General features: G+C 38.2%; 1 protein-coding gene across 3 annotated transcripts in view; it reads left to right on the top strand.

Moving 5' to 3' along the window:
* The window catches only part of LOC109931051 (lysine-specific demethylase 3B-like), a 145,769-nt gene that overhangs the window by 113,922 nt on the left and 13,997 nt on the right, over positions 1-17,850 (top strand). For 2 of the 3 annotated variants that reach the window (XM_048603568.1, XM_020530395.2), the window contains exons 15-22: positions 1,693-1,820; positions 3,221-3,548; positions 6,390-6,649; positions 10,606-10,875; positions 11,862-12,033; positions 14,079-14,169; positions 14,255-14,385; positions 15,542-15,661. In XM_048603568.1, the coding sequence (XP_048459525.1) occupies positions 1,693-1,820; positions 3,221-3,548; positions 6,390-6,649; positions 10,606-10,875; positions 11,862-12,033; positions 14,079-14,169; positions 14,255-14,385; positions 15,542-15,661 (1,500 nt within the window). The remainder of the gene's footprint in view (positions 1-1,692; positions 1,821-3,220; positions 3,549-6,389; positions 6,650-10,605; positions 10,876-11,861; positions 12,034-14,078; positions 14,170-14,254; positions 14,386-15,541; positions 15,662-17,850) is intronic. The other variant, XM_048603569.1, reaches the window with a different exon arrangement.

The following is a 17,850-nucleotide window of genomic DNA, read 5'->3' as shown; positions in this document are numbered from 1 at the left end:
CTTTGCATCCACCTGAAGGCATTTTTTTTCTTTCTGCCAGAGCTACTATTAACTGAAGGTTTCTTTGACTCTACGTTCAGGATTTGAGATGGTAAAGAATGTTTGCATAATAGCTGGATAAATACATACTTATATTAATGTAAATAAATATTTTCATTAGTGGAAGCAGTAACATTTGTGAATTCAAATACAAAATGGTCTGCAGATGCTATTCGGTAGCAAACTCTTTTATTGCCTAGTTTCCTTGTCCTGAAACATAAATCATTGCTTTTATAGGGAAAGTTATATTGAATTGTTAGTAAGCACCAGTAATGTGCTGCTGTTTATATTAAATAAGTGTTATATTATTTACTCCATGCCAATCAGTCTGTCTCTCTCAAGAATGTTAACTGCCAACTTTGACTCCCTGCTGCTCTGTTATATCCCACCTTAAATCACTTGTTTATGTAGAAGCATTGTGTATTATTGTAGACAAATTGCTGTCAAACTTGCATAATGGCAATCTAAATTGATATGTTTGTTATTCTGAAGCAGGAAATCATTTCTCTGGAATATGGCTAAGTATTAGCATCAGCAGTATGGGGGTGCCTGGTTATTCCAAGTTAACCGTCGAGATTATTTTTATTTCATTCACAGGTGCGGGCATCGCTCACTTGGCCAGTATTTATTGCCCATCTTAATTACTGAAGGGCAGTTAAGAGTCAAGCACATGGATCTGGAGTTGCTTTAGTCCAGATCAGATAAGAAGAGCAGTTTCCTTTCCTAAAGAACATTAATGAACCAGATGAACCTTTTCCCTACAATCAGCAGTGGCGTTGCAGTCATCATTAGCCTTTCAATTCCACAATTTTATTGAGTTCAAATTCCACCATAGCCATGGCAGATTTTGAACGTGGGTGCCTCGAATATTGCCTGAGTTTCTGGGTTAATAGTCTGGCTATAGTGGACAATACCAGTTGGCTATCACCTCCCCTGTTTGCACTGAATGCAGGCTTCTTATACGCTACAAATTTTCCCTTGTTCTTTGAGCTGTCACATATTTATAGGCATCAGTGCTATCTCACTGTTGGAGAAATGCCCTACAATTGCAGACCTTTGAAAGAACTGGGGCAGGTCATCTCGCTCCACTTAGCTTAATAGTTGTATCATTACTCCTGTGTCACTATTGGCTGAAGAACAAGTTTACTGTTTATTTCATGTGAATTTTCAAAGATGTATTTTAGAAAAATTAGCAATTCTTGAAATTGTTCTTTCCTGAGCAAATGTATTATGTGAACGTACTCCCTTGATGTAATATTGAACTATATCAGCTTGCCAGAGTGCACTCATCTGCATTTTCTGATCATTTATGTGTTGCAATTATCTAACTTCATTTACGGAAAAGGACCCTGCATCTGCAATCTTGTCTGTACTGAACTGTTGCAAAGGCAATCCACCCTGTTGTAATATTAGGACCAAATGCCAAATCTAATCCTAAAACCCTTTCTGTTTTGGATATTAGTATCATTAAATTGTTCAGCTTTATATATAATTCCTGTACATCAAAATTTCTGCATTCTGCCTTTATTGTCTTCTACGTGTGTTCAAAGCAAAGTTAAAAGGATGTTATTAATTGAGATATATTAAAGAATCCGCTGGCCTTCATCAGCTTGACCTCATCATTTCTGAAAATATTCATCTCTCAATCAACAGCTCTTTATGATATTGGAGATATGGTCCATGCAACAAGGGGAAAGTGGGGAATCAAAGCCAACTGCCCTTGTATTACCAAACAGCTCAAACCTCTGCCCAAGCCAGCAGCACCAAATGGAGTGTCACAGGTATGTTTTATTATTGGCATTTGGAACTTAGCATTCATGAGTAGCTAATTTAAAATCTGCTAATCTGTCTTCAGGGTTTTGAAGAGCACAGACAGGAGAAACGTTAATCTGATTAAAATCAAGAAGTGGCAAAATTTGAAAATGGAAGTTGAGATTTTAACAACTGTAGAGGGGAATTGTAGAAGTGAGAAATGCATTCTCAGTGGAGAAATAGGTGTCTGTTTCAATCAGAAAATTTGAGACAGCTAAATATATACCTGGAGAAAACTTGTAGAAGGGATCTTATGTGATTAGGCACTTTCACCACTGAGCTAGTCCTGTGTTTGTGTTCCTACAAAATTAGATTTTCATGATAGGAATATCTCTGTATTTTGCATTGAGATCCCTTGTGCTCAAATTCTAAAATATGAGGAACAGATATCCCAAAAGCTGAGGAATATATTCGTTCTGAATGAGTCATATTGAACTCAAAACATTAACTATTCTCTCTCTTCACCGTTTCTGCCAGACCTGCTTAGTTTTGCTTGCTCTTATTTTTTATGACTTTAGTTGCATTGTTGTTTGCACAAAGGAAGTTCTAGTAAAGTGCATGATGGAGGAAGAGTGTAAGGAGTTAATTGCAGCATTAAAAGGAAGTAAAACTATCCCTATGGTCCAAAAGCAGAGCAATAAGAAGTGTTATTTGTGATAGTTAGTTATATTTTATGATCAGATGAATGGTCCATTTATATTGCATTTTGGTTGAAGCAAACTGCAGTAATTTTACCCTGAAAGCAAACCGTGATTGGAAAGCAAGGGGACATGTGGGAGTGCTGGGACAGGACCTTGAAAGAATATAAAAGCCAAGAGGTTAATGAAAAGCTGAGAAAATGTTAATAAACCTCAGTAGTATGAATGGCTAAGAGAGGATTTTAGCGATGCTGACTGGTGCAGAGAAACATAAATATGAAGAAAAACTTCAGATTTTTTAATATAAACAATACACAAAACTGATCAATAAAATAGAAATGTTTAAAATTCTGAAAGGATGGGGGTCTATTAAAGCATACTGTATCCAATTGTTGAGGGCTCAAGAATGAAGGTTAATGACACCAGATTTAAAGCAATGAGTATGAGGAACTTTAAAGAGTTTTGAGATTATGAAATTCATCTTCAGGGTTGGTTGTTGAGGTACAAACTGTGTCACTATTGATGATCAAATAGGTGGAAGAAGGGATATGGAAATAATATAGATTAATATAAAGATATAAGAACTGTTTGTTTGTGGAATGGATAAGCAATACAAACTTCCTTAGGTTGAATGGCTTGTTTTGGCATACAAACCTCTATGCATTTAATCCAGCCTTGGCATTTTTAAATTAATGTTTTAATGTTGTTTGAAATTCTGGACTTTTTTTTAGCTTTCAAGTATTCTTCCAAATCCTACCAGTGCACTTGCTGTGAATGAGGTGTCACCAAGCAGTGGAGGCTCCGTTATTTTACCTCAACCTGATGGTGGTCTAGTGGAAGTGAAACCAGACCCAGCCAACAGCAGCAGTGAGGGGAGTCAAAACAATACCATGAGCCAGGGTGAGAGCAGTTGCAATAATTTAAGCTTTGTAGGTGACAACGAAGGGGTATCCACCACAGCTGGCTTAAAGGATGGCACATTGAGTTCAGCAGACACTACATCAGCATTACACTGGTTGGCTGACTTAGCTACACAGAAAGCAAAGGAGGAAAAGAAAGGTAAATTTCCTTTGTCTTGTTAATTGTCCAATCTGTTTCATGATTGTGCTATTCTGTTACTTTATGATTAGCATGTTAGAGTTTGATTAATGGAATGGGATGCTGGGCTGTTGACTTTATCAGTTGGGGAGAGGGTTTTGCAAGCATTTTTAACTATGCAGAAATAATCTTTTGGTTTTGTATTTAGTGGTAGTTGTGAAATAGCCATTTTGACTGATATTTGCAATGAAATGTTAATTAATAATCATGGTAATGCATTGAGGGTTGTGTTAAAGGTATAAATCTGTCACATTTGATCCAAATTGGACAAATCCAGATCATGTTCAAAGTGTCAATGGACTCTAAATTGCACAGGTGTAGTATCCATTAGTTGTTACCAGATGGCAAATGATGTCACCATCAGCAAGTTTGTAAAACTGAGGAAAGTTTGGAGAGAAGGGGAGTTTTTGTTTTGAAGAGATTAAAAAGTAAAATGAATAAAGGAAATTATTCGAGTGGAAAATTTTACCATTAAGGCTTAGAGAAAATCAACATAAGAATTAACGCATACTCTCCAACGTGGGTATATTTTCTGGAATCAGCATCTTCACTTCAAGATCACAATCATCACATTTTTAATCCAGCTGTCCTTCAGTTTTGCAATACAGATTTAAGAACTGTTTTAAAAACCAAAGATGTTAAAGGATCACTGCCCTTTTAGAAAGCAAGTAATCTGGCATTCATTTAAAGTACTGTATTCATAGCTGCTTGGTTAAGCCATATTGGAAGCCGAGTTTGCAGACCAGCTGAAACCAAGGGCTATGTATGCATGGAACATTAGCTGGCAGCAAGTAGTTGATTGGCCTGTGGACTAGTGACTAGCACTTGATAATAAAGGTCTTCTGCCTTCCAACAACTCTCTGATTAACTCCTAGGGTTGATGAACAGCTGGCATGTGAATGTTTTAGAAGAAACCATCAGACCCCTGGAGGAGAAGGAGCTGTTTTTGCTCTGCAATGAAAAGCACCTCAAGCCATCAGATAGCCAGTTTAATTCCCCTTTCCAGTTGCTGTAAGCTGTCACTTAATTGATAAGTCAAAGGCCTTTATAAGTATGAGCAAGTTACCCTGTGCCTTCTGTAAATGGTGAAGGTATCTAGAGAAGGGAGATCGAGAAGCAGCATCTGATCCACAAGAGAATCATCTCAGCAATCCCTGCAGACAGGAACCAGTTCTTCCCTCCATCCATAATGTCAATGTCTACGTGTGTGTACACAAAGGGAAGTTTATACAGTTTTAGCTAAGGAATTGTTTGCTGCTGATTGAAAATTGTTCACCTACAGTTAGAATTTTTTTGTAATAAGTAGTCATTTTTGCTGAGTACAGAAACGTGGCCCATGCTTTCTGTCAACTTAACTCTAAAGTCAAGTAATTTGGGGAATCCTGTGTACTTTTTAAAACCTTTAACTTTTGTGATGACTCTGAGAATACCAGGGCATGATTTCCAGCATACCCAACCCAGTGAGGAGCAATAAAATGCAGCAAGTAATTTGCACTTAGCAAAGCCGACAAGTAACGACACAATTGAACGTTTTTGGTTGTACTGATTGAGTTATGTTGGTTATCTTTGTATTATTAGGTCCACCAATCTACTTCATCAATTTCTGATTCTGTTCATAGTAGTTTCTCTGTGTCTGCTGTGCCAAATTCTTTTGTCATTTTAAAACACTGATTGTATAACTTCTACCTAAAATCTTCCATATTCTTGAGCTTGGATACTAACTGAGTTTATGCAGTCACTTGTTCTCTATCCTTGTAAAAATGGTGCCATGTTGATCACTGCTAACCTGGTCCTTCCTTCTAACTTATCAACGTTTTTCATCAACCTGCTCAGATGTCATAACCCACTTCTGGAGCAGGTGGGATTTGAACCTGGGCCTCCTGGTCTAGAGGTAGGGACAATATCTGAGCAACGCAAGGGCCTCTCAATGTAGCTTAACAGTTAGGCACTTTGTGTGAATATGATTAATAGTAACACCTGTTGCTAAATGCAGGGACTGTATTTCTAGTCCAGTGACATTGTCATGAAGTCAGTGCCTCCTCCCTTTTCTGTTAGAGAACTAGTTGGGTTTTTGCAGCAATCAGTGGTGACCCTCTAATGTATATACTGGGCATAATCGTACAGCATAATGACCTGTAGATCATTTTCACCATGTGTTGTAACAACTGGTAACCTGATGATTTGCATTTTGTTACCTCAGAATTTTCATGCTGTTATTGATAAATTTGAGCTTTAAAAATGCAGTAGAACAAGGATCCTGCAGTAGTAAGTATTTGTTGTTATTATGTTCTGTCTCCTTCAGGAGAAAGAACGGATGCATCCTCCTAGAGGAAACAACTTGATTAGTGTACCATGATTTTATCAATATTGAAAATACTCTCAAGGGAACATGGCATTAGATCTCGCCGGGCAGACTGGCATCCACAAATGAACGCCCACTTTTGCACTGCTAAATAGTGTGGTGAAACATAGCATCCAGAGATTGATTGGAGGATTGTTTAGGATAATAGTATGTAGTGTCTTGCAGGATCTTGTTACAGCAGTGGTAATACCTCTCTTTCTGTTGTGAGGTATCTTGGGCCAAATTTGTGATGATGTATATCTGAAGTGCAGAACCAAATATCCAAAATTTTAAACCTCTGCTAATAACTTTGATTCAGGTCACTGCAAAGGTCTTTATAGAAGCTTTCTTTTGTATTAATAACAATCTTGGCCAACATGAATAACAAGCAAAGAGCATACCTGTTGCCTTCTTGAATCCATATCAATAAATTCAGAATTTTGTTTTTCCTTCCTTTCCAGAAAGCGCCAATTCTTTGCGATCTGTGTTGAATCAAAGCCAAGATTCCAGGCCACCCTTAGCACTGGACTCATTTAACGCTTTATCTAAGCCTCCCTCCATATTAGAGCCATTTAGCAGCCTTTTGTCTGGAGGACCTTCAACCACAAAGACAGAAGGGTCGAGCCTTAGGGATCTTCTGAATTCTGCCCCAGGAAAATTACAGCGGGGAACTGCTGAGGCAAGCCTTCCATTTCCATCTGTCTTCACGTCCGTTTCAACGGTAGGTGTGTCTAATGTTTGAAACTCTGGACATTGAAAAAAGATGATAGTTTTTCACCTCGATCCAAACCTACTGCCTTCTAACTAGAGTATTTAGAATTTCCTATTGAAGAAGGAAATCAAATCAGCTCTGAGTTTCAATGATTTGATAATATTCAACTGTACTTTCCGAACTCTACAGCCTTCTGCAGTTTAAAAAAAATTCCACTAATTCATTACCCACTGAGAAAAGAAGTTCTTTCCCATCTCCATTCCAAGTGGGCACCCCTTTACTCTGATTATGCCTGTGGTCCTAGACTCTCCAAGGGGGAACAAAATCTCAGCTCTGATGAAGAGTCATCTCGACTCAAAACGTTAACTTGCTTTTTCTCCATGGTTGCTGTCTGACTCGCTGTGATCTCCAGCATTTTTTTTATCTTCTCAGCATCTACCCTCCCAAGCCCCTTAAGAATCTTGTATGTTTCAATAAGGTTGGCTGTTCCTCTTAATTCCAATGAGTACAGGCCCAACCTCCTCCTCCTGTGGTCGTAAGAAACTCCCTCGCTTAGCTGGGATCTAAGGGCATTGTGCAGCAGTTTGAGAAAGCAGCTCACCACCACCTTCTCAGGGACAACTAGGGACAGGCAATAAATGCAGGCCAGCCAGCAACGTCCATGTCCCATGAGTGAATTTAAAATGTTCTAAATTCTTCACTATTGAATCCTTAATAATAATGTCAAATATTTTCCCCTTGCTTACTGTTAACTGTTTCTGCCTCCCTTCCCTTTTGAATAAGGGTGTTACATTGGCAGCTTTTAAATCCTCTAGAACTCTTCCAGAATCTAAGGATCCTTGGAAGAGTACTACCTGTGCATGCATTATCTTTCTAGTTACATTCTTGAATATTCAATGTAGTATCTCCTCATATCCAAAGGACTTTGCAGCTTTTAGCCTCATTAATTTGTCTCGTACTATCTTGTGATTATTATTTAATTTTTTTCCGAATTCTCCTCTTGCCCCTAGATCATTTAATAGTTTTGGAATGCTTTAGTGTCTTCTACTGTGAAGACTAATAAAAATTATTTATTATCGCCTCTGCCATTTCCTGGTTTCTCACTATTGTTTTCCCAACCTCATTGTCTAAAGACCAGTATTCATTTTGGCCTCTTTCCACCATTTAATGTTTTAGAGAAGCCTATGCTGTCCTTTTTGATATTGCTCGTAAATCTGCCCTCAAAGTTTATTTTCTCCCTTTTATTATTTTTTCCTGATATTTAAATTTTTTCAATCTTCTGTCTTAGGAGTAATCTCCTTCACCTTGTATGTTTTTTTTCTTATCAGTTTGATGCTGTCTTTAACTTAGAAATATATCTTTGTGGTGAGCCATGAATTATTTTATTTAAAAGTCTGTAATTATTCCTCAACTGTCTTTGCTACTTAAACCCCTTTCCCAGTCCACCCTCTAGCCACTGCTGCCCTCATTCTTTTGTAATCACCCTTATTTAAGATTAGGACAGTTGTTTTCGACCCACGTTTCTCACGGTCACACAGAATGCTGAATTCTAGTAACTATCGCTGTTTTTTGGGGGACTTTTTACTCTGAGATCATTTATTAAATCTGACTCATTTCACATTACTAGATACAAAATAATCTAATTCCTGGTTGGATGAACAATATATCGTTTCAGGAAACTGTTCCAAATAAAGCTACAAATTTTTCAATGTGGCTATCTCTGCCAATTTTACTTTCCCAATCTACTTGAAGATTAAAGTCATCCATGATTAATGTACTGTCTTTCCTGCATGTCCTCATTATTTTGATTTATTCTATGTCCTGCCATATAGCTACTGTTAGGGGGCCTTCAGACTACTTGTACCAGTGTTATCTTCCCTTGTATCTCTTACCTCTGCCGATATGGATTCTACACCTTCTGATCCAAGATCATTTCTTGTTATTGTACTTATTCCATCCCATACCAACAACATTACCTCACCACTTTTCCTTCTTTCCTGTCCTTTCAAAATGTCACGTACTCCTGAATATTTCATTCCCAACTCGGATCTCCTTGTAGTCGTGTCTCCATAATGGCTGTATGATCACATATATGACCATGAACCTAAATTTATGTTGTTGTTTAATTTATTTTGCTCTGAGCATTACATGTATTCAAGTAAAGAATCATTAATTTTGCCTTTATACCATTTTTATTCCCACCCCTTGACCCTGTTTGCTGCTGTTTCTTCTTTACGCCCAGTCCTTTCCTGTCACACTCTGGGTGTAGTTATCCACACAGCTGCTCTGCAATGCTCTTGTGATTGTAAACCTATATTTCCCCTCTGCCAATCGCCTACATCTTTATCTCTCTCGCCCTTTGCGACTCCCCTCCACAACCAAAAAAAAATTAGGTTAAAGCCCTCTCCATTGCCTTAATTACTCAGTTTTCCAGGACACTGGTCCATCATGGTTCACACGAAGTCTGGCCTACTGGAACAGTTCCCTTCTACCCCAGTACTCGTGCCAATGCCCCATGAACTATAACCATTCCACCCATGTTACTCTTTGAGCTATGCATTTAACTCTTTGATTTCATTTACCCAATGCCAGTGTGCCCGTCGATCAGAAAGTAATCCAGAGATTGTTAACCTGGAGATTATGCTTTTTAGTTTAGATCAAAACTGTTCAAAATCTTACAGCAAATTCTCTGTTCTACTCCTATCAATGTCATTAGTTCCAATGTATAGATGACCACACATGGATTCCCCAACGACCCCCTCCAATTCCTCTGCGGTTCCAAGGAGACCCTGGCATGTGGCACAATGTCTGCGGCAGTGTTGTCTTTTGCCGAGTACATCAGGAAAGATGCAAGCGTAAAGTGGGTGACTGTTCCCCAAAGTGCAGGCAATCAGGTTAAAGCTTCCCTTGTATTTGTACGACATCACTGTTTTCTGTTTGAATCTGCTGTACTAAATAATTCACCTCCTACCTCTCTACGCTTGTCCACAAGAGACAAGCTAGGAGAACCCCTTCCACATGCCCGGATGAGTGAAGCTTCAACAATACCCAAAGGGTTCAATGCCATCCAGACAAAGCAGTCCACTTGATTGGCACCCCATCCATCACCTTTAATATGGACTCCCTCCACTGCCTGTGTAGTGGCAGTAAAGTCCACCATCCAAAATCCAAATCCCCAAACAGCACCTCATAAACCCACAACTGCCAAAACACACACAGGACCAAGTGCACTAGATGTACGCATGAGAATGCAAATCCAACAAGCTAAACACCATCCTGACTGTTGGAACTACACTACCATTTCTCTCTTTCCCCCAATCCAACCTCTGGCAGTCAAGAGTGGACAACAGAGCTTGGCCCAGCCATGATGCTGACATCATGATTGTTGATCTGTGCACCTCAAGTCTGAAGCAACTTTAATACTATTCATAAATGGTGACATTATCATGCCCAAAGTTGGCTCCATGCTTCTAAAAAAGGGCAGGAATGGTAAAAATTCAGAGAAAGTCAACAGGGATGCTGCTGAGTTTTTAATCCAGTAAATCAGTTTTGTCTGAATGTACATACTAAGTCAGTATGATGTAGCCATTACATTGGGCAGCAAATCACTGGTGTGAACAGTGGAGAAACTATTTTCAGCTAAACAGAGAACTACAATTACAAGATTAGAAATTAATACTAATTAAATGATTACAAAATCATTAGAAACCTTTTGAAGATGGACGCATTTCTTATTACAAATGAGGTGGATATATGGACTTGGTCTCATTTGAAGGGAAGTAGAAGTGATCTTTGGGTTAGAGGCATTTCAACAGCCTTGTCATTCCTCTGTTATAGATTCTATGTTAGTAGCCCAAAATATTACATCCTAGGTGCCTCCCTCAAAGGAAACTTTTAAGTTATTTTATTTTATCTGACTGATTAATGGCTATTATTTAACTCAGTTCTTTGTGTTTTTAATACAGGCTGACAAGGGGAAGGGGGGCCTCCCAAACTTTCTGGATCACATAATTGCATCAGTGGTAGAGAACAAAATGTCTACAGATACATCAAAGCGAAGTGGGAATCCTGCAGAGGCACTGAAGGAGAGTAAAAAACAAGGTGTAATGGAAATGAGTGTTCTGGACCCAAACACACAACACTGCTGGCTCTGTGATGGTCGTCTGCTCTGCCTGCAAGACCCCAGCAACAAAAATAACTGGAAAATCTTTAGGGAATGCTGGAAGCAGGGACAGGTAACCATTCCAGACATTAAGAATGATCCTATATAATTGAATGCATGAATGCAAGTCTGTGAATCAGTTTCTGGTTGGCTAGCTAATGGTACAAGTGTGAAGATTAAGTCACTTTTAGTGTGGTATGGGTACAAGGCTCTGCATGGACATATATCCTTTGTTTGGGAATGCACTGTAAAATGAATTGTTTATTAGCATTCAATGGATTTTTCCAGTCATACTCAACCTGGACATGCAATAACCATTTAAAAAATCATGGCATTATTAGTTACTTTGCCCTCCTGTTATGTTATTATTTTGGTCTGGAAGCATCATGTGGAAGTTTGCTATGTCATCAAACCCCTCCTATTCATGCCACTCATTGCTATGCAGCAATTTAAAAAATTTCCAGTTAAGCACTTCAAACCTGTAAAGCAGCTCTGTGGATCATTTCACACGGTTTATTGAAAATTGTCTTCACGTGATAGTTCAGAGTGACAACAATTCAAACTGGCCTTGAATTTTAGTCCATTGTCACATTTTGCAATAAGTTCATTCTGTTTTTTTATGTACAGATCAATTGCAGAGGTAAAAAAATTGCTTCCTTTCTATCTTGGTCATGTATTTCAAGAGTGTGATCCCACATCTGCATGTAAAAATGCAGCCTGTGCTTTATCTTTTAAGAACTTAACACAACTGATTAGTTCACACCGGTAATCTGTGAAATAGCCTCAAAGTTGTAATTGTTTAAAATAAATACTATATTGCTTCTTACAAACAGTAAAAGAATTTGGATTCTCCTGTTGTGACATTGTGACTGTTCGTCTGTGGGCTCAGCTTCATTGTGTAGCCTGATATTTATTTTACTGCTGACCATGTTTATCGGTAATTATTTCACTTGGATGCATTGTGTGGTCATTCACTTAAAAAAAAACACCACAACTCAATTCAAGAGTGCTTTGAAACTTTTGACATTTTCGACATGAATCCTGTGTTTCTCTTCCTAGCCGGTGCTGGTGTCCGGTGTCCATAAGAAATTGAATTCAGCCCTCTGGAAACCTGAAGCTTTCAGCCGGGAGTTTGGGGACCAGGAGGTTGATCTGGTCAACTGTAGGAACTGTGCCATCATCTCTGATGTGAAAGTCCGAGATTTTTGGGATGGCTTTGAGATCATTTCCAGTAAGTAGAAAGATTATTTTTAAGCGTGTTAAGTCTGAATTTTCAAGTCCTGAAACCAGAAGTGGAGCATTCTACTGTACAGGTCTGACAATCAAGCCCACCTGATTTCTGTTTTCATGGGAAAAGAATAGGATCAATGCATTTCACCTCCAACATGTCAGCTAAGATCCTAGGGTTTAGAATCAACTGGTTTGATTTGTGAGGTAAACCAGTGACTTTAGTAATTACATTGAAACATTGAAGCGAGGAGTCATTCAGACCTCCAATTCCATTAATGCTTTCCAAATATTCCGTTCTTACATCTTGTAAAGTAGGCTCTAGCATTTTTCCCCACTATTGATGTTTGGTTAACTTTAATTCTCTGTGGCTCACTCCCTTTCTAAATAGTGGGGAGTTAGATTTGCCACTCTCCAATCTGTAGAACTGTTCCAGGCTCAAGAGAATTTTGGAAGATGACAACCAATGCATTCAATTGTTCCAAGGCCACTTCCTTTAGTACTCTAGGACATAGACTATCAGGCCCTGGTGATTTGTCAACCTTTAACCACCTTAATTTCCCATTTACCATTTTCTAACTGATTCTCCACCTTTCACCAGACCCTTGGTTCCCTAACATTTCTGGAAGGTTATTTGTGTCCCTCTTTGTAAAGGTAGTACCAAAGTATGTGTTCAATTTTTCTGCCATTTCTTTATTCCCTATTATAATTTCTCTGGCTTCAGGCTGCAAGGGACAGGTATCATATGGCTCTTCGGGTTGAATGAAAAATCACTCTTAGATGGCAGATCAATGTTTGTAATTTGGAATTCATCATCAGCTTCAGGAAAGTATTTTGGAATGTTTTTAAATAGCATATTTCAGACTCTATTGTTCATTGTCCATTGAGCAGTGACGATTCAGCCAGCAGTCCCAAAGTACGAGCTCAAAGCCTGAAAAGTTAAACTATAATATACGGTTGGTGTTAGGATGTACCTAATTCTAATGGAAATTGATTTTCTGTTCCTCGAGTGTAAGTAAATGTTTGGCTTTCCATCCAGGAAAGTCCTTTGCTGATTTTTGGACACATCTTGAGATGGCAGGATACCTTCCATGCATGTTCTAAATAGTTCTGCCTCAGGCACCACGCTATAATTATTATCTCTTGGAGATCTTCACCTCCATATTGTTCACCAATGACTGCTGACTCACTGTCCGAGAACCAAAGTGATGAGCGAAGCAACTTCAACAGTAGACACTGAGAAGAAAGTTTGAATCCCAGTCCCTGATCGCTAATCGATAATGGTTTAATGGTCATCATTTACTCTTAGTTCCAGATTATTATTGAATTCAAATTCCACCATCTGCCATGGCAGGATTCGAACCTGGGTCTCTGGTAGCCTAGTGATAATACCGCTAGGCTGTTGCCTGTCCGTTATCTGTTTTGGAAACCTCGAATCAGTTTTTAGATGATGCTTTAATTTTGCAATGCCATAATCAACGGGATTAAAGTAACCAAAGTCAGTCTGTGACCATAGTGTACCGAGACATATACTTTGTTCAAGTATTTTGTACTTTTGTACTGCTTCTAACTCTGGGTCATGAAAATGATTTGGAGTTGTCTCTAATTTTGTACATGTCTGTGAAATAACTCGCTCAACTATTACTAAAGCTGTTGGCTCCTGGTCATCATGGTGTATGTTCTCATGAATTTGACCACTCTGGGTATCGACATTAGAAATCTGCATTGATATTAAAGCTAAGCATCACCTTTTCTTGTTTTGTTAATGAAGTTCACCTTTCAATTTCATTGGTTGTCTCATCTTAGAATATATAAATATTGTACATGTACATAGTGTCAATACTGTAAATGGATCATGCCCCAATCATTGCTTTATAATCAGCAAATCAATTTTTTTAAAAAATTGAGCTGACCTCATGAGTGAGGAAGATTATATCGACAGTAGTCCATTCAAACTATTTCATACGTATACGTAGATAAAGGTTTGAAGCCATGACCATCTATTCAAAATTCCTGGAGTCCAATTTGAATTATGCTTTTGTGCCACAGAACGTTTGAAATCTGAAGGAGGGCAGCCAATGGTATTGAAGCTCAAAGACTGGCCTCCAGGTGAAGACTTTAGGGACATGATGCCAACCAGGTAATATAATTTGCGCTCACGCTGATATCTTCAGGCTTGTAGAGTGTAGATGCAAAAAGTTATCCAGTTGTTTCTTGTCATGCAGATTTGAAGATTTGATGAATAACCTCCCTCTACCTGAATACACAAAGAGAGATGGAAGGTTAAATCTGGCTTCACGGCTCCCAAATTATTTTGTACGCCCTGACCTTGGACCAAAGATGTACAATGCTTATGGTGAGTATCATAAATTGTATTAAAAGGTTCCCTCTGTTTTACACAAGTATGTCAACAGATTAGTTCCTGGCCTTCCGCAAACTTAGTTTAAATTTTTGTGTACGCAGATCCTGATCCAAGCCTGGAATTTCAGTAAAGCAACAGAACTCTTCTATCCCTGTGATATAAAGTTGCTGATCCTAGCCAAATCTTTGATTACATAAACATTAAACTTAGGCAGAAACTTGCACTGTATATTGCCAAATGCATACGATTAATATGTAATATTCAACTCACATGGATTGTATTGTGAGTCTAGTGTCATACTTTGTACATATTTTAATTCATTTTCAAACCTTGGAAGATCAGTTTCTTCAGTTCCTAGGAATTATGACAAGCGGTAATTCATTCAGGCAAATATAATGGCTAGGCAAGATGTAAAGGTAAGCTAATAATAAAATTTGATGTGCTGGAACTTGTATTCCCATTGCCTCTGGCAAGGTAAGCCACAACTGAAAGTTCTCTCATGTGTAACTTAATGGAGGATTTCAAGTGTAACTGGAAATTCAACATTGGGTGATACAAATAAGGTCATGACAGCCAAATAAAATGCACTCTTGACATTCTTATCAGTGAAATGAAGCTGCTCAATTACTTTGCTTGATCAACTTGTTTCTTTTCTGTCTAAGTCATATGCAAAATTACAAAGACATGTTAGCAAAACAAAGTGATTAGGAAATGTTACCCTGAATTTATTAAGTAGAGACCTCTACCTGAATCCACTGTTTAAGAGACCATAAGTACAGATTTGTTTTATAGCTCTGATCTGGTTTATCTTCTATGACCATCTTGTCTCTTCTGTTCTAATTGACGTTCTTTGTCAGTCTAGCAGAAGGTGATCAGACATGGGATTCATTAAGACGTTTTTCTGCATGTTCAAAACTTTTGTCATGATTCTCTTCTCTCACAGCTTCCACGTTTCTAATATGTTAATTTGGCAAGTAATTAACTTGGTTATAAAGGGTTATAAAAGCAAATTGATCTTTCAGAGCACATTTTACTCTTTTCAAAGAACATTTACTGTCCACCTGGTCTTCAGGCTAATGACGCTTGATAATTGTATGCGCCGCTATAATGGAGTTAAAAATAAATGAAGTGCATTGCCGTTCTTTATTAGGGTTAATAACAACAGAAGATCGGAAAGTTGGAACAACAAACCTCCATTTGGATGTGTCAGATGCGGTTAATGTGATGGTTTATGTTGGTATACCGTTAGGAGAGAACAATCATGAAGAAGGTAAGTGCAGTCAGCAGTTTAGTTTTCAGTGATTGATAACTTATTCTGGTAATGTGGTGATGACAAATTGCACAATCAAAGCAGTTGTTTGCGTTGTTCGTCATTTTCTGAAGTGACAGAACTTCATGTTACTGCTGCTGTTCTGCAAAATTAACCATAAATTGTGGCTTCAATAGTGAATTTGACTTCTTTCTTTATGTGGGAACTGAAAATAAATGTGCTTGCATGTTCTTGAGTTCTTGCATGTGTAACTCCATGTCACATTTCTTGTGTCTGAAAGTGGTAAGGATTATATTCAAAACCATCTTAAAATGGATTTGAAATTGTCATAATTACACGTGATCTTCCCTCCAATGTTGACTCTTTAAAATGTTGGCATGTAAATAGATATGACTGATGAAAAATAACTAGTAAAATCATTCAATGTGCCTCGCAAAGACATTATAATCAAGTGCTGTTAACCTGTAACCTTAGCAGACCTTTAATTAACCTCTTTGAATTGGAGTTTGTAAGGGGTGGATGGTGGTGTTGACTGTGAATTATCGGTGTAGAGTATATTAGATTGACTGTGTCCTCAAGAGGAGATTGTGATGAGTCACCCACTCGTTATTTCTGGCTAAAGATGATTGCAAATGCTGCAACCTTGTCTTTTTACAGTGAGGTACAGGGCTATGCCACCATTGAGGGTGGGGATATTTGTGGTGCCCTCTCCTCTATTTTTTTTTAATTGCCTTCCACTATTCATGGCTGTTGCAGGACTTCATTGCTTTGATTTGATCATTAATTGTAGGATGACTCAGTTCTGTCAGTTGTATGCTGATGATATGATTAGCATGATTTGGTAAGCACTATAACTTTACTATGTCACATGGTTAAATTATACTCTATGCTAATATTTATTTCTTTTCAATAATTTTTAGTCTATTTTAGCATCTACCTTCACCCAATTTATATGTCCCAGTCTTTAATTTGCTATGTTTGAAAAATATAGTTAAAAGTGGTTTTGCTTTGGTGCTTTTAGTTTCCTTTTTGGAGGGTCTGTGAAAATCCATTAATATGCGTAACTTTTTTGACAGCCTATTGACATAATTCCAGCTCCATGCTGTGAATCTTTGGTAAAGAACAGTGCAATCGGTTGGATTATGGTGAGAAAACTGAAATTCTCATCAGAGAAAATCTGAATGGGTGTGTGCCTGCATTTGGGAAGATCCAAGCCATTGCCTTCCATGTTCTTCATAAATTCTGTGCTTGGTCATTGACGCCATCACTTTGCCTGGCAGCTGACTTGAGGCTGAACCTGTTTGAATCTTTGATGTCATGCTTGCCTCCGGGACAAGTTAGGACACACTCTCGCCAAGTCTTCTTCATCCATCATGCCAGTATTTGCTGATTGTCATTGGTTATTAGTTTACTTCAGTCAACAATCTTCAGATCCCTCCCTTGTTGCATCACTTCGTAACTCTGTATCCTGCAACCCTCCTGGTTCTTAGTACTTCTCCAATTCTGACCTTGTACTCATCCTGATTTTTATCAACCATGCTTTCAGTTTCCTAGGTCCAAAACATGAGAATTCCCTCTCTAAATCTCCCTCTCTTTCTCCCTTTCCTTCCTTCCTGTCTGTCTGTCACTCAAACATACCTTTTAACCATTTGTCCTCCTATCACCTTACATAGTTTGATATCAGTTTTGCTCCTGTGAAGTAATTCAGGCTGTCATATAAAGTTCATTCACACAACATGCGCATGCTCTGTCTCTCAGTCATTCACACTCTCACGCACGGATATGTGTGTGTTTATTTGTGTAGATATAAATACATGTGTATACATAGTATGCAAAACAAAAGGTAAGGAAGTTTGCATAGGCCATTGTTGGATCAAAAGTCATTATTATAGCTGTTTAAATATTCAGGATATTTTAATACTTAAGATAATGACATAACATGATTTTTAAATGCTATAAGAAGTGTAGTGGTATTAAAGAACTAACGGATAGTACAGGTGTAAATCTATTCTTTAATGCATCTTAAACCCAGAAGAGAGAGATTATCTGAGATAACAAGATGTAGAGCTGGATGAACACAGCAGGCCAAGCAGCATTAGAGGAGCAGGAAAGCTGACATTTCGGGCCTAGACCCTTCTTCAGAAAATTTTCTGAAGAGGGTTCTAGGCCCAAAACGTCAGCTTTCCTGC

This window comes from Rhincodon typus, chromosome 12 (assembly GCF_021869965.1).
Source record: "Rhincodon typus isolate 14 chromosome 12, sRhiTyp1.1, whole genome shotgun sequence".
NCBI classification, from domain to species: domain Eukaryota; kingdom Metazoa; phylum Chordata; class Chondrichthyes; order Orectolobiformes; family Rhincodontidae; genus Rhincodon; species Rhincodon typus.
This window is presented reverse-complemented; position numbering and strand designations above follow the sequence as displayed.